The sequence below is a fragment of the Impatiens glandulifera genome, chromosome 6, assembly GCF_907164915.1.
Source record: "Impatiens glandulifera chromosome 6, dImpGla2.1, whole genome shotgun sequence".
NCBI classification, from domain to species: Eukaryota; Viridiplantae; Streptophyta; class Magnoliopsida; order Ericales; family Balsaminaceae; genus Impatiens; species Impatiens glandulifera.
The window spans coordinates 9,047,246-9,071,554 of NC_061867.1; the positions used below are offsets into that span (position 1 = coordinate 9,047,246).

The 24,309-nt window shown below is 28.5% G+C and overlaps 4 protein-coding genes across 9 annotated transcripts; 2 read left to right on the forward strand and 2 right to left on the reverse strand.

Moving 5' to 3' along the window:
* The first annotated feature begins 655 nt into the window (after positions 1 to 655).
* LOC124941186 (protein MODIFIER OF SNC1 11-like) lies at positions 656 to 3,083 on the forward strand. 2 transcript variants are annotated; one of them, XM_047481474.1, is made up of 6 exons: positions 656 to 1,017; positions 1,482 to 1,556; positions 1,640 to 1,792; positions 1,889 to 1,943; positions 2,036 to 2,119; positions 2,215 to 3,083. In XM_047481474.1, the coding sequence occupies exons 1-5, from the start codon at positions 692 to 694 to the stop codon at positions 2,072 to 2,074; spliced, it is 648 nt and encodes a 215-aa protein (XP_047337430.1). In that variant the 5' UTR covers positions 656 to 691; the 3' UTR covers positions 2,075 to 2,119; positions 2,215 to 3,083. The 2 variants fall into 2 exon arrangements, with proteins under 2 accessions (XP_047337430.1, XP_047337431.1); XM_047481475.1 differs by having other exon boundaries at positions 1,889 to 1,940.
* Positions 3,084 to 5,240: 2,157 nt separating this feature from the next.
* Positions 5,241 to 7,841, reverse strand: LOC124941892 (probable protein phosphatase 2C 38). 2 transcript variants are annotated; one of them, XM_047482262.1, is made up of 5 exons: positions 7,531 to 7,841; positions 6,814 to 7,330; positions 6,257 to 6,624; positions 5,739 to 5,975; positions 5,241 to 5,667 (listed from the first exon to the last, which is right to left on the reverse strand). In XM_047482262.1, exons 2-5 carry the CDS (start codon positions 7,106 to 7,108, stop codon positions 5,419 to 5,421), a joined length of 1,149 nt encoding a protein of 382 aa, XP_047338218.1. In that variant the 5' UTR covers positions 7,109 to 7,330; positions 7,531 to 7,841; the 3' UTR covers positions 5,241 to 5,418. The 2 variants fall into 2 exon arrangements, with proteins under 2 accessions (XP_047338218.1, XP_047338217.1); XM_047482261.1 differs by having other exon boundaries at positions 6,814 to 7,388.
* Positions 7,842 to 13,593: 5,752 nt separating this feature from the next.
* Positions 13,594 to 15,039, forward strand: LOC124943096. Its single transcript, XM_047483655.1, has 4 exons — positions 13,594 to 13,863; positions 14,037 to 14,212; positions 14,309 to 14,533; positions 14,565 to 15,039. Exons 1-4 carry the CDS (start codon positions 13,794 to 13,796, stop codon positions 14,826 to 14,828), a joined length of 735 nt encoding a protein of 244 aa, XP_047339611.1. The 5' UTR covers positions 13,594 to 13,793; the 3' UTR covers positions 14,829 to 15,039.
* A 387-nt stretch (positions 15,040 to 15,426) lies between these two features.
* Positions 15,427 to 18,754, reverse strand: LOC124942847 (serine/arginine-rich splicing factor RS2Z32-like). Of its 4 annotated transcripts, none has more exons than XM_047483414.1 (7): positions 18,664 to 18,754; positions 17,514 to 17,636; positions 16,908 to 16,947; positions 16,728 to 16,823; positions 16,172 to 16,374; positions 15,999 to 16,076; positions 15,427 to 15,902 (listed from the first exon to the last, which is right to left on the reverse strand). In XM_047483414.1, exons 2-7 carry the CDS (start codon positions 17,618 to 17,620, stop codon positions 15,572 to 15,574), a joined length of 855 nt encoding a protein of 284 aa, XP_047339370.1. In that variant the 5' UTR covers positions 17,621 to 17,636; positions 18,664 to 18,754; the 3' UTR covers positions 15,427 to 15,571. The 4 variants fall into 4 exon arrangements, with proteins under 4 accessions (XP_047339370.1, XP_047339371.1, XP_047339373.1 ...); XM_047483415.1 differs by having other exon boundaries at positions 17,514 to 17,626; positions 18,664 to 18,740; XM_047483417.1 differs by lacking the exon at positions 18,664 to 18,754 and adding an exon at positions 17,026 to 17,213.
* Positions 18,755 to 24,309: the final 5,555 nt, after the last annotated feature.

Genomic DNA, 24,309 nt, shown 5'->3' on the forward strand with positions numbered 1-24,309 from the left:
AAAGAAAAAGAGTATGGTTTAATTTTTTTTTTTTAAAAAACACATATTCTATTTAGTTTTACCGAATTCAATAATATTTTTAGAGCCGTGATAGAATAACGAAGTTGAAAATTAAAGTAAGACCACGAATCTGACGTGATTTGTCAATTTGGCAGAAGAGAGAAATAAATAAATAAAGAATCGAACATTGCTATGTTCAGAACAAAAATCTCCCGAACATGGCCATTTCTACCAAAAAAAAAATATTTTTTTCTCTATTTTCTGCACATGATAATGTTCGGGAAAAAAATCTCACAAAATGTCATATGTTTGGACAAAACACAAACATACTATTTTTTCGATTTTTTTTCCTACATGAACATGCCCATTATTTTGAATTTTTTTCTCTTCTGAACAAGACCATGTTCGGAACAAAAATCTTTAATAAATTTTTTTCAATATTTCTTTTTCTCCTAAACATGTAACAGACCATGACATTAAACAAAAATTTATTTTATATGAATTATTAAAACCTTACAATATTAATTTTGTGGCGTAAACATTTGTTTTAAAAAATAAATTATTGTAGGCCATAAAAAATAATAATTTATTTTATTATTTCATTGTAAAAATGACATTTATTATAAAGCGGGGGCACATTTAGTTTTCACTCTTCTCGCCGACTCTTCTCTCTTCTGTAAGCAAAATTGCAATGACCACAGCGGCTGAATCGAAGAACCCTAAAATTACTCTTGAGCAGCCGAAGCACGATTCTACTTTAGATCAAATCTCTATGAACATCACCGGCGATACTCCAATCGGCGAATCTATTGTTTCTTCACCGCCAACCCTAGCAGCTGAAACAGTCTCAGAAGGAACCGAATCGATGGCTACAGTTAAGACCGATTCGGTTGTATCGTCAGACAAGGGAGAAATTCCTGCTACTACTGATGTCGAGAAGAAGATCCGTCGCGCAGAGAGGTTTGGTGTGCCTGTACAGCTTTCTGAACAAGAGAAACGTAATACTAGGGCTGAAAGGTAGGGTTTCATTGTTTATTGTCTTTTACTTTCGTTAATGGTGTAGATATATGTTGATGTCTTCGTAGTTGTTTGCTTTTCTTTAGACGAATCAACCTATGAACGGTGTCTGTGATATGGTTGAGGATGTGCTTTTCACTTGAAATGTTTTTAGGGTTTTGTTGGAGAATGTCTTGTTTATATAGAATGCTCACTCATAGATACCAAATAGAAGAATAAACCCTAGAACAAACTATTTAGCAGAAAAAAATCCTTGAATAATCATGTTCATTCTGTAATGCAAAATAGATCTTATTCAATGTATAATGCATATTGGTACTCTTGACTGAAAATTCATATTAAACCATCTATTTGATCATATAAAACCAGTTAATATCATTATCTGTTTAGTTTCTGGTTACTTTGGTGGTCCTTTCAAACTAATCATTTTTCGATTTGTCAACTATGGGTGTGTCTTATTTCAGGTTTGGTACTGCTTCAACCACATCAGAATCAGTGAAGAACTCGGAGGATCAGAAGAGGAAGACGAGAGCAGAAAGGTTTTACAGCGTTTGTTTTTGTTATCCCTTTTTTGCATTACATTTTCTTGTTGAGATTTGATGATAATAGTTTGTACTCTTAGGTTTGGGACTTCTGTGCCTGCTACTGCAACTGCTGCCGATGAAGCGAAAAAGAAAGCTAGGCTTGAGAGGTTTGCTGCTGCTCCAAATACTACTACTACCACCACTACTACTACTACAGTGGAAGATGAGAAAAGAAAAGCTAGAGCAATCAGGTATCATAAGTAGACCAAATTGGAGAACATATAAAGTAACTTCAATAAATTTACAAGGGTTTATTTAATCTTTGCATATCTTTTTCATTTTTCCAGATTCTCTCAACCTACTGCTTCCATATCCCAAGTAAATGGTGAAGGAGATAAGGTGGTAAGTCTTTCTAAACTTCATTATTATCCTTTATTTATAACTAATGTTGTTTAATATCTTGTAATTGACATCATTGTGAATTCATAATTCAGAAGACAGCCATCGCTGGAAATGTTGGCAATGGAACCTAAACATCATGCTTCATGTCTTCTGCAGTAGGATTCACTTTTTTCAAGGTTTCGTACACGGGTCTTACATATTATTTATTTTTTCTTGCTTATTTTCTTGTTTATAATTATATGCCCTTATTCTTTCTCTCAATACTGTGCAGGTTTTGATCGTTTTTTCTTTTAGCCCAACCAAAAAAAAGAGTTTAATGCTTTTGTTCTTATCGTCGTCGCCTCCAGCAGCTTTTTTCATATTTTAGCATCCTCCCCCGGCTACTTAAGTACTTGATATCAAGCAGTAGATATTCTTGGATAGCTTACTACATCATGATAAGGGTTTCAGGTATTGGCTTTCACCCATGAGGCCTAAGATAAACATTAGCTCCATAGTTGTGATAAATCTTCTAATGGTTTTCATTAAATCATTCTACAAACCAAAAATTGAAACTACGGCCATGATAATGTTCACTGTTTTTGTCCCCTACACATTTACTTGTCTGTCTTGATCTTGATCTTGTTGCATAATCAATCATTTTACGATAGATCTAAGATTTCATGCATTACATTGAGACTGTAAGTTTGCCATCTTAAATGCTAAATTAGGGTTTATCTTGCTAACTAAGATAGGTGGTATTATCATGTGAATCAATCAGATGGGCTGCTTTCTTGTGTTATCCTCTTTTGCAACTCATGTTTAAAATGATAAAATTTTCAAATGAGTATTAATTAATATTTTGCATAGTGGAGGGGATTTGGACAATGAATATTATATCTATGATGGCCTTTAATTTAATAAAAATGGGATATAATTAATATATATAATGGAGCTATTTGTTGATTTACTTGGGCCTCTTTTGGGTGAATTGCTCTTTGAATTGATGGGGTAACTATTTTAGTTTTTTACAGTCTGGGAAATGTAATATTTTGATGACTATAAAAGCTGTTTGATTTGTACACATGTTTCTTGGGGGTGTAGTAGTATTAGCTACAATATGTAATACTTTTAAGCATTTATTATAATGTTTTAGTGACTTGGGCTACTTCTTTTTATATATTTTTATTATAATTATTGCCTCTTTTTCTTATAATTATAATAAATTTAAGTTGATTTTTATTAATTTTTTTGGCAATAGTTAACATATTATATGTGAAGTCTATTGTGTTGAAGATGAAAAGTTCTTTGGATCTAGGTCAAACAAATTTTATTAGGAAAATGGATTTTTATTATTATTGTGTTATATTTATGTCAATGATATAGTTTCAATGTGCAATTTGTGCTTATTGAGTGTGTTTTTGAATAATATATTTATCACTTAATGATTATTTTTAATTTAAAGTTTATTATTTTGAATTATTTATTTATTAAAAATATTTGATAATATAATATGAGATAAAAATATAATTTTAACATTTGAGTACTATCACCACATTAACTTTATATTTTAATTAAACAATTATGTAAGTATTTTGAATTCAAATTTGTTATATAATCTTTATTTTTATATAACTAATTTGGTACTATAATTTAGTAGACATTAAACACATAATTTTGTTAAATTTTAAAAGATAGTGTTTTTAATGATTGATTTGCTGTTAAAAAAAACATTATTACATAATGGATAATTAGGATTACAAAGGGAAACAATTTTTCTTAACTATACAATTTTCATTGGACTAATTTTGTGTATTAAGTTTAATATTATCTAAATGTATGTTTTAGTTCGATCATAATTTAAAACGTCTTATTCTTTCCACAATTTGAGACTTATTAGTGAAATAAACTGGTTTTGTTTAACAATTGTTTAATTTTTTTTTAGAAATGTTCATTTGAACCTTGTATTTACTAAATTTGAATATATATATATATATATATATTACCAAACTAGAAAACATGAAATAATTAAAAAAGATATTAAAAAAAGTGTAAGTAATCAAAGGAACCAAAATTGAAAACTACTTAAAATTTGTTATTTTAAACAAATATATATATACATTGTTTGACTAATTTTATTAAATTATTTATCTTTTAAAAAAAGAAGTGACTTGCTTATAAATAAATTACAAACAAGGGTAAAGAAACGGTAAAAAAACAAAACAAACTAAATATTTTACGATAATGAAAAAAAGGTGACAACTCAAATTATTAACTACACACAATTTCTTATCACTAGAAAACTAAATGAATAAACTATTCTAAAAGACTATCTCGCCTCAGGACTAAGTTAATTTTTGTGACTTTTATTATTAACAAAAGAAAAATTCAATTGTTGAAATTGGAGACTATTCTCCAATAGTGAATTAGTGCAATTATCATATTTTGATGTCAACTGAGATTTTTCTTAATTTCTTCTCATTCTAGAATAGTGAATTGCTCCATTATTTCCAAATTCCATACAAATTAGCAATTTAGAATATTAAAGTAAGAGTTACTTGTGGACCAAACAACTTTCCAACTCCATTTGTCTTCTATGTTTGATTGATGATCAATGCATTAACTTTCTCAAGAATCCCCTTGCTCGAATGCATTTGCCGCGCATTGTTTGTATCTATAACTAGTTCTTGTGTTCTAAAACTCTGGTCTAGAGATGATTGGCTTGTTCTCGAACCAAGTATCGAGTGTCCCTTCCATGTAGACCTTGAACTCAATCATCTTTTGAGACCATCACATCTCGTCTTTAATTAAACTTGTCCAAATCCTGAATTCGCCTCTCATAAATCTGTAATGAGTGTTTATTTCTTTGAAATGGCCCAAACTTGCTTGATGATAAGTGCTTTTGTCCATTCTTGAAGACTTCTAATTCCAATACTCCTTATTTCTTTGGCTTACACATTGCAGCCTATATGACAATCCCTCCAAACAAAGATTTGTAATCGTGTCTAGGTCTTTAATGCCTTGATCGCGAGAGAATGAAGTGTTGACACCAATAACATTATATACCCATGATAATGATTTTTGCGAGCTCAATTCGACCTGCATAAGTGAGTCTCTTCGAAGTGTAGCCTGAGACTAAATTCTCGAGTCCACATCAACATGAGCCGCTAAGAATATATCATCTGCAAAACAAATGTTTGTAATTCCTTCCTCTATGCAATATGAATGTATACATGATTTCTTAACAAATGATTAAATATACAATCAAGAATCTCAATGATGAGGACAAAATTTAAGAAGATATAAGCATTTGGTAAATCATATAAAGTGCAAATTCCTTCATCATTGAAGTAAAAAAAAAAGTGGGAATCATAATAAAAAGAAATAACTCAAAACAAACAAAAAAATATCTACATAAAAGGAAGTTACTTTTATCTTCTTCCCTTGTTCATACATATATATTTGCTCAAGTCAAGTTCATTAATCGGTTTTAATTTTATTTAGCCGACGAAACTCCACCCCAACCTCGAACAGAATAACTGCCACCATCTTCACAACCGCCCCTCCTCCTCCTAGCAGCGGTCTTCATAACCGCCACCTCATCGAAATAAATCACCACAACTGTTATATCATCGTGAAAATGCCTCCTCACACCTCGTTCAATCTTCTTTAAATCCGAATATCTCATTTCTCTCTTCTTTGCTGCTATTCTCATCGCTGTCTTCACCAATCTCTTTGCAATCCCCTGTTTTCAAACAAAAATACAATAAGCAAACCGATGAAAAATAGAGAGACCTTAAAAGAACTATTTATTACATTTCGCGGAGAATTCGTCACAACATCCACAGCCTCCTGATTGCTAAGATGTTCCCACAACCCATCAGAAGCAAATATGACAAACTGGTCCGAAGTGTTCAGTTTGTGAACCAATATCGAAGGATCTGCACTTAGAATCGGTTTCGAGAAGGATTTCGGAACCCTAAACTTAGCCAACAAAGGTTCTCTATTGAATTCGGCCTTCTTCAAATAAGCATCCCCAATTGATCTAGATATCTGCCAAAATCCAACATTACATTATTAAACAACACTTCATTTCTTTCAAGGAAAGACAATTATATATGAAACACCTGAAGCTCGAACAAAGTTTGAACAAATATATGAACACCCTAACATTATATCTCATCTAAATTGCAAAAAAGTGTTTTCAAATAAAGTTATAACATTATATCTCATCTAAATTGCAAAAAAGTGTTTTCAAATAAAGTTATCGATGTTTTCTCATCCAAACCTAACTTCAGGTGTTTCCAAATAGCTCAAATTTGTTTGTCACATACCTGTATTATACCCTTAACACGCCAAACCTTGTGTTTTTGAACAACGATCTGAGGATCATCGGGATTCAATAAACGGAGCTCATCTCTAACTGACTCAATACTCACGTTGTGTTCAGTCGATAACTGAATAGCCATAACCCCTCCAATGTTCTTATCACCTTTTCCTAGAACAGCACGAGAATCGCCTGCATTTGCAATGTATAGAAGCCCGTTTGATATCACACCAACTAAGCAACACGTACCCACAGACGCAATAAGAGGTTTATCGAGCCATTGTCGCTTCACTATCGAGAGGAAATCCTCTTCTGTTGCTAGAAATGCCTTTCTTATAACGTCTGAAGATATTTCCTTTTGATCACTTGTATACTCTGTTTTCCAATACATTCATCAATTCAACTTATATCAGTCAAAAAACAAGGTTAGTATGTATATACATGTAGGTTCAAAGTAGAGACCAGATCAAAGTAGCACACTTGTTCCAAAATGCATGAAGTGTTAATCCAAAACAAATGATGAATGAAGAAGTACAAAGACAGATAAATTGAGAAAACACATACTCTTAAGATTGAGGAAGAGATTGTTGTTGACAAATCGAGATGTCTCAGGTCCTCCATGGCCATCATAAACACCAACAAAAGTCCCACATGGACCATTTGGGTTTAAACTCAATAAACCAGATTCAACTTGGCTTTGATCTTCCAACAAGGCATTAGCTTGTACAACCGCCATAGAAAACTCACCACTCAAACATGGTCCTAAATTCTTATACCATAACAACCCATCAGCTTGACCATTCGAATCATCACCATCTTCTTCAACAAAAGGTCTCCAACACGGTTTGATCATTTTCATCCTGTGAAGAACTGAAGAAGAAGAAGGAACAGGAGTAGGAGGAACAAGAACAGGAGGAGAAGGCTAACAAATTGTTGTTTCCTAATTTAGTTTTTGCTTGTTTAGTTTTGATGGGTTTTTTACATACTTTATTATCATTATCCGAATGAACCAGGAGATAATATATCCATCTTCATTCCAATTCCAAATCTCAAGTCGTGGTCCAGTTTTAGGGTTTGATTACTGGAAAAAAGACACCCACCAGCAAAACAAGGGTCGAACACCATTAATACGATGAATACTACAAAAGGAGACCAGAAGGAATGGGCAAATTAGCAAAAAAGAAAGAGGGTTGTTGTTGTTGTTGCTGTTGTTCTCATCTAGTCTATAAACAAATAATAATAATAAAAATAAGGAATTCAGAGAATATGGAGAAGGGGTACCTTGAACCTGGTTAATATGTTTGGTCCTTCCATCTTTGTTAGGGTTAGAAGCAACAAGATTAGCTGTTGAAGCAATAAAGCTCTGATTTTTGACAGAGTTTGTTCTTAGATCAGAAAGGGGAATCGAAAACAAGCTAAGATGGTAAAGGGATAAGGAAATTAAAAAAAGGGTTTTGGCGTTTATTGAGGCAGGAGAGATCTCCGATTGCTTGCCGTCGGATGACGACGAGATCTGAAGATGACGACGGTGATCTTGATTACAGACCTCTAAACACAGATGATACAAGAGAGAGAAAGGACGATAGAGAGAGAAAAGAAGAAAGGGCAAGACTGGAATATTTATTTGTTTAATTTTAAAAGAAATTATTATTATTATTTTCAAATAATTAAATATAAATTCTGACATTTTCTCTCTCTATCTTTTTTTCGATTTCAGTGACGATTTGGAAGTAGTTGTTATTTAGTAATTATTTATTAATTTAATTTATTTATGTGTAGGTGCATATGCATATTGAAATAGTGATGTCACTTTTTCTTTCACACACATTACACACAAACATTGGTGCAACCAATATTGAAAAAAACAAAGTTAATTTAAAATAATATATTTAATTTTGTGCTATTAAAGATAAGTGATTAAAATATTATTTTATATTTAAAATTTAAATTTAATAATAATAAATAAGAGCATTTTTATATTTTAATTAAAGTTACTAATATTATATTAAAAAGCTAAAAAAGTGGGCTAAAATCTAATTTAAAATTTTATTAATATTTTTTTTAAATGTGACAGTGTTATAACTGTTTTATTCATAATTTTTTCAAACAAAATTCTAAATTCATCACAATTTTAAAAATTATAATTATGACAATAGTGATTTTTAAGAGAACAAATGTCACTTATTCAATTCGTTTTTAATGATCTGATAACTTGTTCTAATTAAAAAACCAAAAATAAAAAATAAAACCAAGATAAAACTAATTCAATCCAATCTAAATGCATATTTTTGTACAAACATCATTATTAAATGTTTTATATAATATCTTCAATATTATAAATTTGGTTGATCATTATCTCAAAAAATATATTTGTACATTTTCAATTATAATCTTTTTTTTTAAATATATTATTAATATGTAGTGTTTTAGTATTTTTAATGTCTTCTTCTACATATTATATATTTTCATGAATTTTCATAGTTGTTATTTACAAACAAGTATTATAAAATGTCAACCAAACGATGAATAAATGTCTTCCACTATTTTTGTGAATTAGATATTTTTGCTTTAATTAATTGTGGACTTGTTTTCCAATCAAATTATAAATTTTTTATGTTAAAAATTGATCACCAATTACTATTTTTTTAATTTATGTGTTTGTAATTTATTTATTTATAACGTATGCATTGAAAAAGTGATGTCACTTTTTCTTTCACACAGTTACATTGCAATCAATACTGAAAAAAAAAATAATTTAAAATAATATATATCATTTAATTTTTTTCTTTTAAGATAAATGATTAAAATATTATTTTATATTTAAAATTTATATTTAATAAAAATAAAATATTTTAATTGATGATTTAATAATTCAAATGATATTAATATAATAGAGAGTTTAAAAAAAAAACAAATACATTAAGGTAATTTAAAATAATATATTTAATTTTGTGCTTTTAAAGATGAGTGATTAAAATATTATTTTATATTTAAAATTTAAATTTAATAATAATAAATAAGAGTATTGTTATATTTTAATTAAAGGTATTAATATAATATTAAAAAGCTAAAAAAGTGAGCTAAAATCTAGTTTTAAAAAATTATTAATATATATATATTTTTTTTAAATGTAATATAGGCAAAAACCTATGTTGTTCTATTAGTCTTATTTATAATTTTTTCAAATAAAATTATAATTTATAACAATTTTAATTCTTGGAATCGTAATTATGACAATATTGTTTTTTAAGAGAATAAATGTCACTTATTAGATTCAGTTACACAAGGTTTGATAATTTGTTCTAATTAAAAAACCAAAAATAAAAAATAAAACCAAGATAAAACTAATTAATCCAATCTAAATACATATTTTGTATAAACATCGTTATCAGATGTTTTACATAATATTTTTAATTTTGTAAATTTGGTTGATTATTTAAAAAAATGGGAAGAATGTCAATTTTACACATTAAGTGGTAAGAAGGTGTCAAATTTACTTATTAAGTATCAAAATTCTATTTATATATACTAACTTGTCAAAAAGTGTCAAATTTATTTAAACTAACAGAAAAATTTAACGGAGTTAAAATTTTTGCCACATGTAATATACACATATTTTTTATTTGTTTTTAATTTACATTACTTTAATTCTTTTTTCATTTAAACAAAACATTTAAATTTTTCCATATCCATTTTTTCTCTCTCTTAACCCAATTCTTCATTTTCTTCTCACTGTTCCTCTTCATCTCTAATATAAGTAATCTATTTTTTCTGAAATCTCTATTAATGAACTAACTATGTCGATGTCAAATAATAATATTGTGATGGAAGAATAATCAGGTGGCCAAAAAACTGTGACGACGGTGAAGGTGGCGGAACAGCCGATGAAGTGTTCGAGATGCAATTCTCTAAACACGAAATTATGTTACTACAACAACTACAGTCTCGCGTAGCCGAGGTATTTCTGCAAGATATGTAAAAGGTACTGGACAAAAGGTGGGGTCCTCCGTAGTGTATCGATCGGCGACGACTATCGGAAAAATAGGAAAATGAAATCCTGATCTAGGATTTCAAACGGAGTTTATTCCAAATATTTCGGCGGTTCTTCATCAGATATGATTAATGGTGGGGATAGAAGATGAACAATTAAAAGAAATGAAGAGTTGGGGATATAGACAGAGAAAAAAAATGGATAAGGAAAAATTTAGATGTTTTGTTTGAATGAAAAAAATATTAAAGTAATTAATATAAATTAAAAATAAATAAAAAATAGGTGGATATTAAATGTGGCAAAACTTTTAACTCCGTTTAACTTTTTTGTTATTTTAAATAAATTTGACATTTTTTGACAAGTTAGTATATATAAATAGAATTTTGATACTTAATGAGTAAATTTGACACCTTCTTACAACTTGGTGTTTAAAATTGGCATTCTTCCCTTAAAAAAATATAGAGTAAATTATTTGGGTGGCCTTTTAATTACTCTGATAGCTCACTTTTAGCCCTCAAATTATTTTTCAAAACAAATTGTCCCTTCAACTTTTAAAAATGTCACCAATGACCTTTCCGTCAACTTCTCGGTTAAAGATAACGGTTTAGGCTTAAAATATTATTTTTTTATATATTATATTTAGTCATTATTATATATATATATATATATTTATTAAATCGATTATATATATATATATATATTTTATTATTAATTTTTATATTTATATAATTATTAAATCTTTTATATAATATATAGATAAAATATATATATTATTTATTTTTATAAAAAAAATTTAAGGGTTAAAAGTAATTAAGTAATGTAATCTTTACTTTTTAGTCTTTAAATTATTTTTTAAAATATATTATATAAATTTATATAATTTTTTATATATAAATTAATAATTAAAATTAATATATATAAATTATTTTTATTTTTTTTATAAATATATATATAAATAAAAATAAATAATATATATCATTTTTAAAATTTGAAAACGCTATCTGTTTTAAAAAATAATTTAAAGGCTAAAAAGTGAGCGATTAAAGTAATTAAAGTAATTAGAGGGTTGCTTTTCACTGTAATTTTTAAAAAAAAATATATTATTAATATGCAGTGTTTTAGTGTTTTCAATGCTTCTTCTACATTATATATATTTTCATGAATTTTAGTTGTTATTTAAAAACAAATATTATAAATGTCAACCAAATGATGAATAGATATTTTCCACTATTTTTTATGAATTAAATATTTTTGCTCCAATTAATTGTGGACTTTTTTCCAATCAAATTATAAATTTTGTAAGTTAAAAATTGATCATCAATTACTAATTTTTAATCTTAATGTGTTTGTAATTTATTTATTTATTTATAATCGTATGCATTGAAAAAGTGACGTCACTTTTTCTTTCACACAGTTACATTTGTGCAATCAATACTATTTTTTTTTTAATAATATATATCATTTAATTTTGTGCTTTTAAAATAAATTAATGATTTGTTGATTCAAATGATATTAATATAATAATAGAGAGTTTTCTAAAAAAAACAAATACATTAAGGAAGATCAAGTAACAATATAGACAAATTTAAATTAAAAATTAAATTACGCTTAAATTGTGAAATAATTCTTAATTTTCTAAAATATATTGAATTTAATTCATTATTTATTTATTTATTTATTTATAACGTATGCATTGAAAAAGTGATTTCACTTCTTTTTTCACATAGTTACATTGGTGCAATCAATACTGATTTTTTTTTTAAAAATAATATATATCATTTAATTTTGTGCTTTTAGATAAATGATTAAAATATTATTTTATATTTAAAATTTATATTTTTTAAAAGTAAAATATTTTGATCATGATTCATTAATTCAAATGATATTAATATAATAATAGAGAATTTTCTAAAAAAAAACAAATACATTAAGGAAGATCAAGTAACAATATAGAAAAATTAAAATTAAAAACAAAATTACGGTTAAAAATATGAAATAATTCTTAATTTTTTAAAATATATTGAATTTAATTCATTATTTATTTATATAATTCTCAAAAACATGTAAAACCTACCCAATTTCAATTATTTTATTATGGAACAAAGTAGTTTATTAAGATATATATATATATATATATATATATATATATATATATTAAATGAAACATAATTATTAGATGTTTCTTACTTAATATATTTTCTTACAAATTTGGTTGATCATTATATCAAAACATATTTGTATATATTCAACTATAACCACTTTTTTAAATATTATAAGAATACAAAATAAGTATTCTAGTATTTTCAGTGTCTCATTATATAGGTTCATGAATTTTCATATTTGTTATTTCTAAATAACTATTATAAAACATCAACCAAATAGTGAATTGATGTTTTGCGATTAAATTTTCCCAATTAGATTTTTTTCTCCAATGAACCATCTTTGTCTCATTTCCTAATCAAATTATAATTTTTGGTAGTTGAAAACTGATAAAAAAAATTTTATGACTTTTTAATCTCATGTGTTTGTAATGCTCTAAAATTGTATAATTCATTTACTTTTGAAAAGATCATTATGAGACCATGAGATGGATAAGCTAAAGGGACTAAGTGAGATTATTTAAGTTAAATTATGTTGTATTTAATGGATTGGTTAGATATAATAATAATGTATTAATATATTATGTTTAAAATAATAACTAGATTTGATTATAGTATTATATTTTTATTAATTTATTATATAAGTAGATAAGTTTGAATAATATCTTCAATAAAGAAATAAAACAATAAACTAACTAGTATGGCTATATATCAATACTTGTTATGCTATGAACGGATATATTAATTTTTGGTTTTCAAATCTAATTTTAAATCCATTCGAATTTATATACCGTTTTCACCTATATTTTCGTGTTAGATTTCGAGTTTGGAGTTTTAACTCGAAAATCAAATCGAAAATCGAATATATTTTTTATTATTTATTTTAATTATATATTTTATTACATATAATTAAATAATTACGTATAATTTATTATATAATAGAGTTACCATCAATTTTTTTTAATTATCTGAATTGAAATAAATTATCGAACTTTTAATAATCGTAGTCGTTCGATGCATATCATTTATAATACTATTATTATGATGCTTTATGAAATTAGTTTAACAAAATCGATAGAATCTATCCGATAGTTAATCGTTATTCTCAAATATTTACACTCGATAATTTATTTAGTACTGTTTTTTCCTTTATTGGTGTATTTAAACAAAATTTTAATAATTCAAATAAATAAACCATAATTGAATCGAAAAAAAGAATAGTAAGAAATTGAATTTACTAAATATAGGTTTACCTTAAACCAGAACGACACCGCATTCTTGCCCGTATGAAATGGATCTCCGACAACCCGTCGACGGACTGATCGGCCGAAGAAGGACGCCATCCATTGAAACCGTCGGTTCATTTCGCGCATTTCCTCCGATCCTTGTTCATAATCTATAATCAATTTCCTAAAAGATCAGCATTTTGTTTCCATATAATCGTGAAATCATCAATGTCGTTCAATTCTAGATTTTGTATTGCCTATATCTTCTCATCTTCATTTCTTCTCTTCTTATTTCCAGGTTTGTGTTTGTTCTAAAACGTAGATAGAACATCTTAAATCTACATGTTAATTGATTTAGCAACCTGGGTTTTTAGCAATTGATGGAATTTTCTTCGTTTCTTCATTGAATCTGATCAAAATCACCAAGTTGGTATGATATGATGATGAATTCATTCTTTGTTGTTTATGCAGCATCTGTTACTTCAGCATCTGCTACACTTGATTCAATTGAAATTCTGAAAACCCACAAATGGCTGTCATCAAAACCTAAAGTTTACTTTCAGTGTAGTGGAGGAAACAAAACCATCTTCCCAGATGTAGAAAAGTTCAATGTGTCTTACACATTCAATGGTGAAGAATCATGGCAGGTTTGCTAATGAAACAATGAAACATTTCTTGCTGCTTTTGATTTTTGATAAAAGTAAGAGTTTGATGATAATGATGTTGATGTTGATGTTTTCCAGCCTTTGGTGGAATTTACAGATACTAAGTGCAAAAGATGTGGGTTTTATGAATCGGGTTTAGTATCAGATGATGTATTGGATGAATGGGAATTTTGTCCTTCAGATTTTAATGAACCAAATGCAAAATATGTTCATTTTAAGGAGAAACAGCTTAATGCTACTTTCTTGTGTGCAGAATGTATGCCATCTACTGAAATTGGTAAACATTTTGTTGATGAATTCAAATATGTCTAATTGAGCATGTTTTTTGGTTTAGATTTTGTTTGGGGGTGTTTTTGTAGGTCCTATGGATCATGGGAAAAGAGGTGATGGAGGATTGAAGGGAACGCAATTAGTTATGGTGATAGGGATATTTGTTTCGGTTTCGATTGTTGTTTTCATTGTTGGATTGGTAGCAGGAATGAAGTATTGGCAGAAGAGAAAAAGGGAACAAGAGAAAGCTAGATTTATGAGACTTTTTGAAGAGGATGATGAGTTTGATAAAGAATTAGGTCTTGGACCTCTTGAAGGTTTCACTTGAATTAAATGTGTGCGAAAACTGACCTATTAGGTAGGTATAATAGGAAACACGAAAACACGACCCGAATCAAACAATTTTGCGTCATTTCACGTCTCGACCCTATCTTCACAAGAGGAAGGGTTGAATATTGTGGGATTAAGGATTTTTTTTTTTCTAAGATATATAACTTCAAGTATTATTGTAGCATACATTTGTTTATTTATGCTTTTAATTAATATTTAACCTTTTAAATATATATATTTTTATTATTTTATTGTTTGTTCCATATATATATTCTTTATAAAAAAATAAATAATTGTTACAGTATCATTATTAAGGGTCCCATTATTATATATTAAAATTTTATTTATTTTAATTTTAAAAAACTAGAATTTTATAATTAAACTAACATCAAATCTGTTTTAAAGATAAAATAAAATCTATTAAAGAGAAAGAATAAATATATTTTTAAAGATACTGAAATTTTTTCAGAAAATATAAATAAATTTATATGTTAATCTAATTCTATAAAAATTATAACACTTATTATTTATAAATATTATTTAATTACCATACATTACTTAATTTTGAAACTTTACTTTATATAATTTTCCAACACTACACAAAACCAATTTATTGAAACACTAAAATCAGAAGTCACAATAATTCAGAAACAAACACAATTCCAAGTCTAACCAATAAAATTACTACAATAACAACCACAATCAGTAAAAGTTTTAGAAACTAGGGTTCCTCAAGACCCCCTAAGTCGACTCGCTTCCCTTGGGAGAACCGAGATTGGCATCATCATCGTCATCGTCATCGATAGGGCTCCGGCTCCTCTTATTGTCCTTAGGACTAGGGCTTACATCATCATCCCTTTCCGGGCTCTTTACTCTAGGGCTCTCTTCTCCATTATGAGAAGGGCTGATTTCATATCTAGGGCTTTCATCGGGAGTTGGGCTATGCACCACCTTCCTAGATTTGGAAGGAGGAAGTGGAGATAAGTCTTCTTTCGGTGTGGGGCTTCGGCTGTAGCTCCTCCTTGACCGCTTCTCCACTACACGCTCCCTCTTCGGAGGAGACCTAGACCGGCTGTGTCGTATAGAGGTGGTGTCAAAAGAATACTTTAGACATTTAACCTAGATAATTCAATTCTCATATTCAAAACAATCAAGCTATATAACTAACCTGTAGCTACGACCACGTTCATGGCTGGGGCTTCGGCTTCTACCACGACGAGGAGAACGAGAGTAATTCTTCTCTTTCCTACATTCAATAACGAATAATATATAAATAAGCTGACATGTCTAGACGAATAGATTGATGAATTCAAGAACATATTATTTAAATGTTATGCATACTTGAGCTTCTTTGGGCTGTTTTGGCAATTCCTTTCGATATGACCACGATCGCCACACCGATAACATTTGTTCTTCCAATCTCCTGCCTTGCAATCTCGGGCCCAGTGACCATCAATGCCACAATTGAAGCACCTCCCCGTTCCAGGCGGAGGCCCTCTTCCCAGATATTCTCGTGAACTACTACCACCACTTGAACGTGGTACCTGAAAAAGCAATCATTTATTTCATAAAAAAGTTGAAAATAAAGTTGTATGTTGGCCCCTCTTACTAGATTACCAAAAATTATGACATTTTGGCCAAATTTTATACATTCAAATCCTTGGACAAAGTGATAAGTTGTGTTAACAAATAATGGCTTTGTATTACCACTAAAAGTTCATATAAAAGCAACTTCTAAACAAGCTAGATATCAAATACACGAACGAGAAACTGCCAATAAATTTATCTCGGTTCAACTAAGTTCAGTTTCTAAACATAATCTCATCTAGATCACTATTCAGATAAAGAACAATAATGTTTTAAAATGAAGCCATGAAATGAGTCAATATATACTTACCCCCTTTGCAAATTCAACAATAATACGACTTCCATCAACATCTCTACCATTCAAGCTATACTGAGCGTCATCAGCATCCCTGGCGTCGCTAAATTCCTGTAGACAACAGTTAATATGCCAAAACATACAAAACTGAAAGAAAAAAAAAGGATTTACTAAAGTTGAGTGAGAAATACATACAACAAAGGCATAGTCGTACTTCATATCCACATCTCGTACTCTGCGGAAATGGTTGCCACAAACAGGTAAGGCCATCATTACTTTTAAGTAACACTTTTGTGTGAAGTTTGAACGATACTTCGCCCGTCAAGACGAACTTAAACACCAGTTTGTGATTGTTGGCAATTTGGACAAACACATGCAATAACATTACAGAAAGAATCGCCCTTCCTACACACTGGGCATGATGATATTCCACCAAGGCCACCATCACCACCCTCCCCTCATCAATGACATCTCCAGGTTAGGCCAAGGCCCAATAATAACCTTCAACAACATTATTCAAGTTAAAACAAAATAGCCTGCTGCTTTCTTAGCAGACCACAAAATCTCTCTTATACACCAAAATACCCCCCATAATCATCCTCGTGTAGTTCGACATCTATTTCTCGAAGCCAACTAAGGATCAAGTTAAGTTCATGTCACATGTTCAACAATAAATAGCTCAATCAAGGATCAGGTAAATATTTCATTCACACTAAAATGAACAAAAAGCTAATTAATATCAATGATATTCTCTTCTCATCTAACTCTACATTCTAAAAATAGATTGTTACATCTGCTTACCTTCCGTATCTGCTGAAAACTCCCTCCAGATCACGGGAACGTGTTCTTGATGACAAGCGGCCAACATAGAGGCGAGTATTGCTGTATCTATCGTCGTGACGAGGCATTTTAAACTGCAATAGACTAAATTGCAGAACATTAATATCATAAGATTGGAATCGGATTTGATTTTATGACAAATATCACATTAACAACAACAAGGTCGTTCAACCCCAATTCTTCAAACTTACAGCCAAGAAACACTCAGATTTCTTAACTAAATCGGAAAACACAAAAACTGTATCTCCATCTACCAGTAGATGTTAATTTTCATAATAACGGATTCTAAATCGAGAAGAAGAAATAACGAGGACGCAGATCTGAAACATAAATTATCATACGCATCGTCAAAGCACCATCACATGCACAGATAAACCGTTTCAATTCTCATCTATTGCAAATTTATGCGAATCAAAGAAGATTAACGACATCAAGAAAGTATATCTTCAAAGTAATGATCAACACCAATTCTTCAAACTTACAGCTCAGAAACACTCATATTTCTCAATTAAACCGGAAAACACAAAAACTGTATCTCCATCTACCAGTAGATGTTAATTTTCATAATAACGGATTCTATATCGAGAAGATGAAGTAACGAGGACGCAGATCTGAAACAGGCATTATCACACGCATCGTCAAAGCACCATCACATGCACAGATAAACCGTTTCGCTTCTAATCTATTGCAAATTTATGTGAATCAAAGAAGATTAACGACATCAAGAAAGTATATCTTCAAAGTAATGATCAACACCAATTCTTCAAACTTACAGCTCAGAAACACTCAGATTTCTCAATTAAACCGAAAAACATAAAAACTGTATCTCCATCTACCAGTAGATGTTAAATTTCAGAATAACGGATTCTAAATCGAGAAGAAGAAGTAACGAGGACGGAGATCTGAAACATAAATTATCATACGCATCTTCAAAGCACCATCACATGCACATATAAACAGTTCAATTCTCATTTATTGAAAATTTGTGCGAATCAAAGAAGAGTAACAACATGGAGAAAGTATATCATCAACGTTTTACCAAATTAATAAGAGAATAGATTGAAGATCATAATCCGATTCAGAAACGAGAGATAATTGTTAATTTGCTTACATGAAGACTGATCGCAGCAATCGCCGGATTCTTTGCCCTAACCTTTTGCGATCGGTGGGAATGAAAGTAACGTAAGGAAAGAGAGAGAGAGATCGCGTTCTTCCGTATTTATTGTCGACATGATTCAGATCGACGGCTACTATTCACATCGACTACATATCCAAGGGCTACGATTGAGAATGAAACGGCCATATAGCTCTGCTTTATTATATATATTTATGCCCTTAAATAAAATGTTATGTACGAGTTATGCTCAAAATCATACACCTATAATTTATTTTATTTTGTGTTGTTTAACTTGAACCCTAGTTGAATTATTATTATTATTATTATTATTTTTTGAAAATTGAGTTTCTTTTACAATATCTTACTTATTAAAAAAAAATAATAATAATTTTGAAGTAAGAAAATCAATACAAATTAAATTATAAAAAGATTCATCAAAATATTTAAACTAATATCATATGAATGCGAATTATTTTATCCATAATAATAATATTTAATTTTAAAGTATCCGAAATGTTGGGATGAAAGTTGTGTGATTAATTTGGATATATATATATGAGAGTAAATGAATATTTTGGTAGAGTTGTGAGTTGACTCGCTCATAAACTTAAAACGGTTAAAAAAAAATGTTATAAGTATGTTTTGAACTTGTAACGTAACAAAAACAAGTATAAACCTTTTAATCAACCAGGTAAGACTTTATATTTTAAATTCAACACGAAAATATAAGTTCAACTTTTTAACTAACTATAATATATATATAAAAGGAAAAAAAGATATCTAAAAGTATTTGTACAATTAATTCAGTTAGAAAAGTCCATTTAAACGTAAATTCTATTAAAAATGAGTTCATCTAGCCTCTGTTAACAAAAATGATTATTTTTTTAAAAATATTTAAAGTTTATTAATTTAATATTTATTTATTTTCTTTTTTATTAATTAATTTATCTTCTTTTACTATTTTTTCTTTTGTCTATTTATTTTATTAATTAATTTATTTATCTCCTTTTACTATTTTTTCTTTTGTTATTTGATTTTTTTATTTTTATTTTTATTGTTTTTTACTATTTTTTCTTACTATATCAACATAGATTATTTTAAAATTATTTGGTCTTGGACTAATACTTGAATATTGTATCGTATAAAATAGTTCAATATTTACTATAATATTTAGTTAACTAGTTTATAGAATAATATATTCAGCATAAATACAACGAGTACATAATCTGTGTTTAACTTGTGGATGAACAGTTTTCAAAAAAAAATAAAATTTCTTGAAAGAAGATTATACAAGTAATTATTTAATAAAAATACTTGAGCAAAATATAAAAATATTAGAATATTAAAACATTAAACTACTTTATACATTACAATATTTAAGTACTAGTCCCTAAAATAAACCAACTATTTTTAAAATAATCTAGGTTGATATAAAAAGAAAAATATAAAAAAATAATCAAATAACAAAAACAAAAATAATAAAAAGAGATAAATGAATGAATTAATTATTAAAAAAAAATAAACAAAAGAAAATAAGAAATAGTAAATAAATAAATAAATTAATTAATAAAAAATATAAAAGAGAGAAAAAAATAATATTTAATTAATAAATATAAAGTTTTTAAAAAACAATTAATCATAGTTACTAAGGGAGGCTAAATGAGCCAATTTTTAATAATACGTTTAAATGAACTATTATTAGTTTATACGTTTAACTGAACTAGTTGTAAAAGTACACACGTCTAAATGAATTACTTAATTTCAAAGTGTTTGAATTGTCGGGGTCGAGAGTTGTGGTTAATTTGAATATATATGTGAGAATAAATGGATATTTGAGTCGGATTGTGGGTTGACCTGCCCATAAACCTAAAACAATTAAAAATGCTATATATATATATGTTTCGAACTTACAACCTAACAAAACAAATACAACCCTTTAATCAACTAGCCTAATAAGACTTTATATTTTAAATTTAACACCAAATTTGATGAACGTGTTTTTAACTAACTAATCTATATATCTACATTAAAAATAAAAAAAAGTTTAACCACAACGACAAAGCATGACATAAAAAGAAAAAATAATAATAAAAATCGATACTAAATAAGTTATCTAGCTCGTAAAAAAATTTATTTATTACTCTTAATTATTTTTAACAATTAATGAAAAATTTATACAATGCAAGATTTTTCTTTACATTGAATGAGTTATTTTCTCATAATTCAACTACCATAGTTAATTAATCATTAACTAGCCTATTAAAAAATGTAACTTCTTCTAGAATTAATATATATATATTATATTATAGTGTTCTAACCGTCGAATAATGATATATAAATCTAAGATAACTTTATCTTCAAATTCCCTCAATAGATCGAAGAACAATAATATATATCAACTATGACTATGGTCTTCTCTTGTAGCTCCAAGTTGTCAATCATTATCTTCGCAGTTTGTTACATTCTCATCGCCACATCTTCCGCAATAAGAAGTCCAAATGTCAAGCCAAGAACAACTTTGATCCAAAATGTTTGCTCCAAAACTCATAACCCTACCCTTTTTGCAATCAAATTTGAATTCTGATTCTCGAAGTGTACACGCCGATCTAAAGGGCCAGTCCAAATACTATTTGATAAGACATATGCTAGGGGAATCGTGCATTAGCTGTGATTGCGTCTCTTTACAAAAACGCAAACAACAACGAGGCCAAATATCAACTACATTCATGTGTAATGTCTTATAAGAGTGCAATGAACCATCTCAATAAGGCAAATACAGCTCTAAAGTCGCGTAATATGGAAATATACAGTGATTTAATATTTGTTATAGATGGAGCGAGTCATGTGACGATGTATACGATGGTCCACCAGTCATTCCTCCTAAGCTTGAAGAAGCTAACAAGAACTTTGATGACATTTCTTTCCTTATTTTCACAATTAGTAAACTTTTGTAAAATGCATAGACACAAATGTTATAATAATACTATACATCCTAATAAATTTCGATTCACATATTTATTGCATCCATCTTACTAAGTTTAACTCAATTACATTTGAAACATTATTGATTCAACTCAAATTATAGGACACATCCAACAATAAGATTTGTAGTCAATCGTAATTATAATAGCAAGAATGAGAAATTCAAATATTAAAGAAGAAGAAGATAGACCATCCATTATTTTAAGTTTCAATCAATTGCACAAAAGGTATCAACTAATTGAGCTAATAATTGTTTTGAAATCTCAGATAACAAGAAGTTTTGTTTTGATAAATTAGATATGAGTTTAATTCTCAATTAGAACATCAATTTGAAGGGGAGGATAGTGTTAACTTTTTTAATTAATAAAAAATTTCAAAAAAAAAATGTAATCTTAAATTTGTTGTGTTTTAATTTTTAAAAATTAATTCATGAATTCAGTATGAACAATTATGGTTGGTCATAAGATAATGTAACATATACCTTGATATATGTTCGGTCCTAGAATAATGCAAACTTATGCATTGACCCATGGCCATTCTAAATCAATTAAAAAACAAACATTTCTTTTAAAGTTTAAATCTTTTCACTTATAGAATTAAACTTATAAAAAAACAATCAATTCTATAATAATTTAAAAATTATTATTTTTTAAAAAAATTGCATAATCTCCTTGATAATGTATATAATAATAATTTTTTTTTTTTTTTAAATGGACTAGATTGTGAAGTCTCGAACACATAAACTTGAAAACACGAGTTTTTGCACTCTACCATATTCTCCTCAATATCCCTAACAATACTTAATACCGGGACAAGTCAAGGAACAATACTTGCTACTTTCATTGCAATCAACATATTTTTGTCTAAAAAAATCATCCCTTTACAAGTTGATTATATTATATATATTTTTTTAAAAGTAGTAATTGGCAAGAAAAAAAAAAGAGTTATTTGGCTAGCAGAATAGAATAATAATAATTAACAAAAAAAAAAAAATATGACAATGTAACTTTGTATTTGGTAAATTTCAAATGACAAATACACACAAATTAATTGTTTAGTTTGAAAAATAAAGAAGACAAATAAAAAAATATTCAAAACAAGATCGATGTAAAATACAATAAAAACAAACAATTTATAATTGTCTAAACAATGAGAAACATGCTGATAATTGTAAAAATTGTTAAAAGCAAGTTATCATTTACATATTATATATTGCGCTAGTGTAAGCAAATCTATCAATCAAAGCGGATGCTTGAATTTTTTATTTTTTTTATAGAGCATATGAATGAATATTGGTTTTGTTAAGGGCCTTAAGGCCAAGATTTGAGTGAGTCCTTGCCTCCAAAATGACTATCCTTTTTAAGTTAATTCTTTATAATTTCATCATCTATAGACTATTATACAATTAATAGTTCCAAATATTCTTCTCCAAACAAATATTAATGGTAATGTTCTGCATTCCATTGAAAAATATTAATTTTGGTTAAGAAGTTAACACGTAATTTGTCACTTGAGTTCTAAGAACGTTTAAGTATCGTATTAACTTTTTAAATAAAAAAACCCAATTGAAAATGAAGATTTTTATAATTACTAGTTACTCTTAATTAGTTTTAATAATTAGTCAAGAGTTTATAACCTACCAAAGTAGCTTAGTGATAAGAGTCAATTTAAGATACCAAAAGATCACAGATTCGATTCAACTAGAAACGTTTTGAGTTGAAATGGGGGGTCACGACGATGGGATATTATATTAGTTCTGTTGTTTTTGGCACAATTAGAATCCCAAATCGGAAGATGATGGGAGTGAAAGAAGTTTCTTAGTATATAAAAGAAACTATATTCACAATTAGAATAAATCCCACATCGGAAGATGATGGGAGTTGGAGAATTTTCTTAGTGTATAAAAAAAACTCTCCCCTCTTAGGTTTATTGCACCATATATTTGTATCTCTTCTTCCTTATTAATTGATACCCTTAGTGCTCGGAGACGTAGGCAGCATTTTGGTCGAACTCCGTTATCAAATTCTGTTAGTGTGTTCTTTCGGTTGTTTTCTTTTTTTGTGTGTGTGTTTATGTCAGGGTTTTTCCCAGCAAGTGGTATCAGAGCCGAAGGTTCGTCCTTGGCATGGTGGAGTCTTCAAAAGGGGCGTCAAATCCTTCGTCATCCTAGACGAGGACACCGATGTCGAATTTGAAGTTTTTGCGGTGGAAATTTTTGATGGAACTGGACATTTTGACATGTGGCAAAGTGATGTTCTAAATTGTCTTTTTTAGCAGGGTCTAGACGTTGCTATTGAGGTCGGAAAACCAGATGGTATAGAAGAAAAAGAGTGGAGTATCATGAATCGGTTGGCGTGTAGAACAATTTAATCATGCCTGTCTAGAGAGCAAAAGTATGCTGTGAAGAACGAAACTTCTGCACAGAAACTATGTCAAACATTGGAGGACAAATTTCTGAAGAAGAGTGGTCAGAATAAGCTTCTTATGAAGAAGCAGTTGTTCCGATTTGATTACCAATCATGTACTACTATGAATGAACATATTAATAAGTTTAATGAATTAGTAGCATATCTGTTAAACCTTGATGTTAAGTTTGAGGATGAAGATCTTGCTTTGATGTTGCTATCGTCCATTCCTGATGAATTTGAACACTTAGAA

What these genes read in the sequence shown, in the direction of transcription:
- LOC124943096 (XM_047483655.1), top strand. Translation starts at nt 13,794, where the DNA reads ATGTCGTTCAATTCTAGATTTTGTATTGCCTATATCTTCTCATCTTCA. An exon ending in TCTTCTCTTCTTATTTCCAG is followed by an intron (nt 13,864 to 14,036) that starts GTTTGTGTTTGT and finishes TTGTTTATGCAG; the next exon opens with CATCTGTTACTTCAGCATCT. An exon ending in ATTTTGTTGATGAATTCAAA is followed by an intron (nt 14,534 to 14,564) that starts TATGTCTAATTG and finishes TTTTTGGTTTAG; the next exon opens with ATTTTGTTTGGGGGTGTTTT.
- LOC124941186 (XM_047481474.1), top strand. Translation starts at nt 692, where the DNA reads ATGACCACAGCGGCTGAATCGAAGAACCCTAAAATTACTCTTGAGCAG. An exon ending in CGTAATACTAGGGCTGAAAG is followed by an intron (nt 1,018 to 1,481) that starts GTAGGGTTTCAT and finishes GTCTTATTTCAG; the next exon opens with GTTTGGTACTGCTTCAACCA. An exon ending in ATGGTGAAGGAGATAAGGTG is followed by an intron (nt 1,944 to 2,035) that starts GTAAGTCTTTCT and finishes TTCATAATTCAG; the next exon opens with AAGACAGCCATCGCTGGAAA.
- LOC124942847 (XM_047483414.1), bottom strand. Translation starts at nt 17,620, where the DNA reads ATGCCTCGTCACGACGATAGATACAGCAATACTCGCCTCTATGTTGGC. An exon ending in AACAGCCCAAAGAAGCTCAA is followed by an intron (nt 16,077 to 16,171) that starts GTATGCATAACA and finishes TATTGAATGTAG; the next exon opens with GAAAGAGAAGAATTACTCTC. An exon ending in GAACGTGGTCGTAGCTACAG is followed by an intron (nt 15,903 to 15,998) that starts GTTAGTTATATA and finishes TATACGACACAG; the next exon opens with CCGGTCTAGGTCTCCTCCGA.
- LOC124941892 (XM_047482262.1), bottom strand. Translation starts at nt 7,108, where the DNA reads ATGAAAATGATCAAACCGTGTTGGAGACCTTTTGTTGAAGAAGATGGT. An exon ending in GTGTTAAGGGTATAATACAG is followed by an intron (nt 5,976 to 6,256) that starts GTATGTGACAAA and finishes GGATTTTGGCAG; the next exon opens with ATATCTAGATCAATTGGGGA. An exon ending in TGACGAATTCTCCGCGAAAT is followed by an intron (nt 5,668 to 5,738) that starts GTAATAAATAGT and finishes GTTTGAAAACAG; the next exon opens with GGGATTGCAAAGAGATTGGT.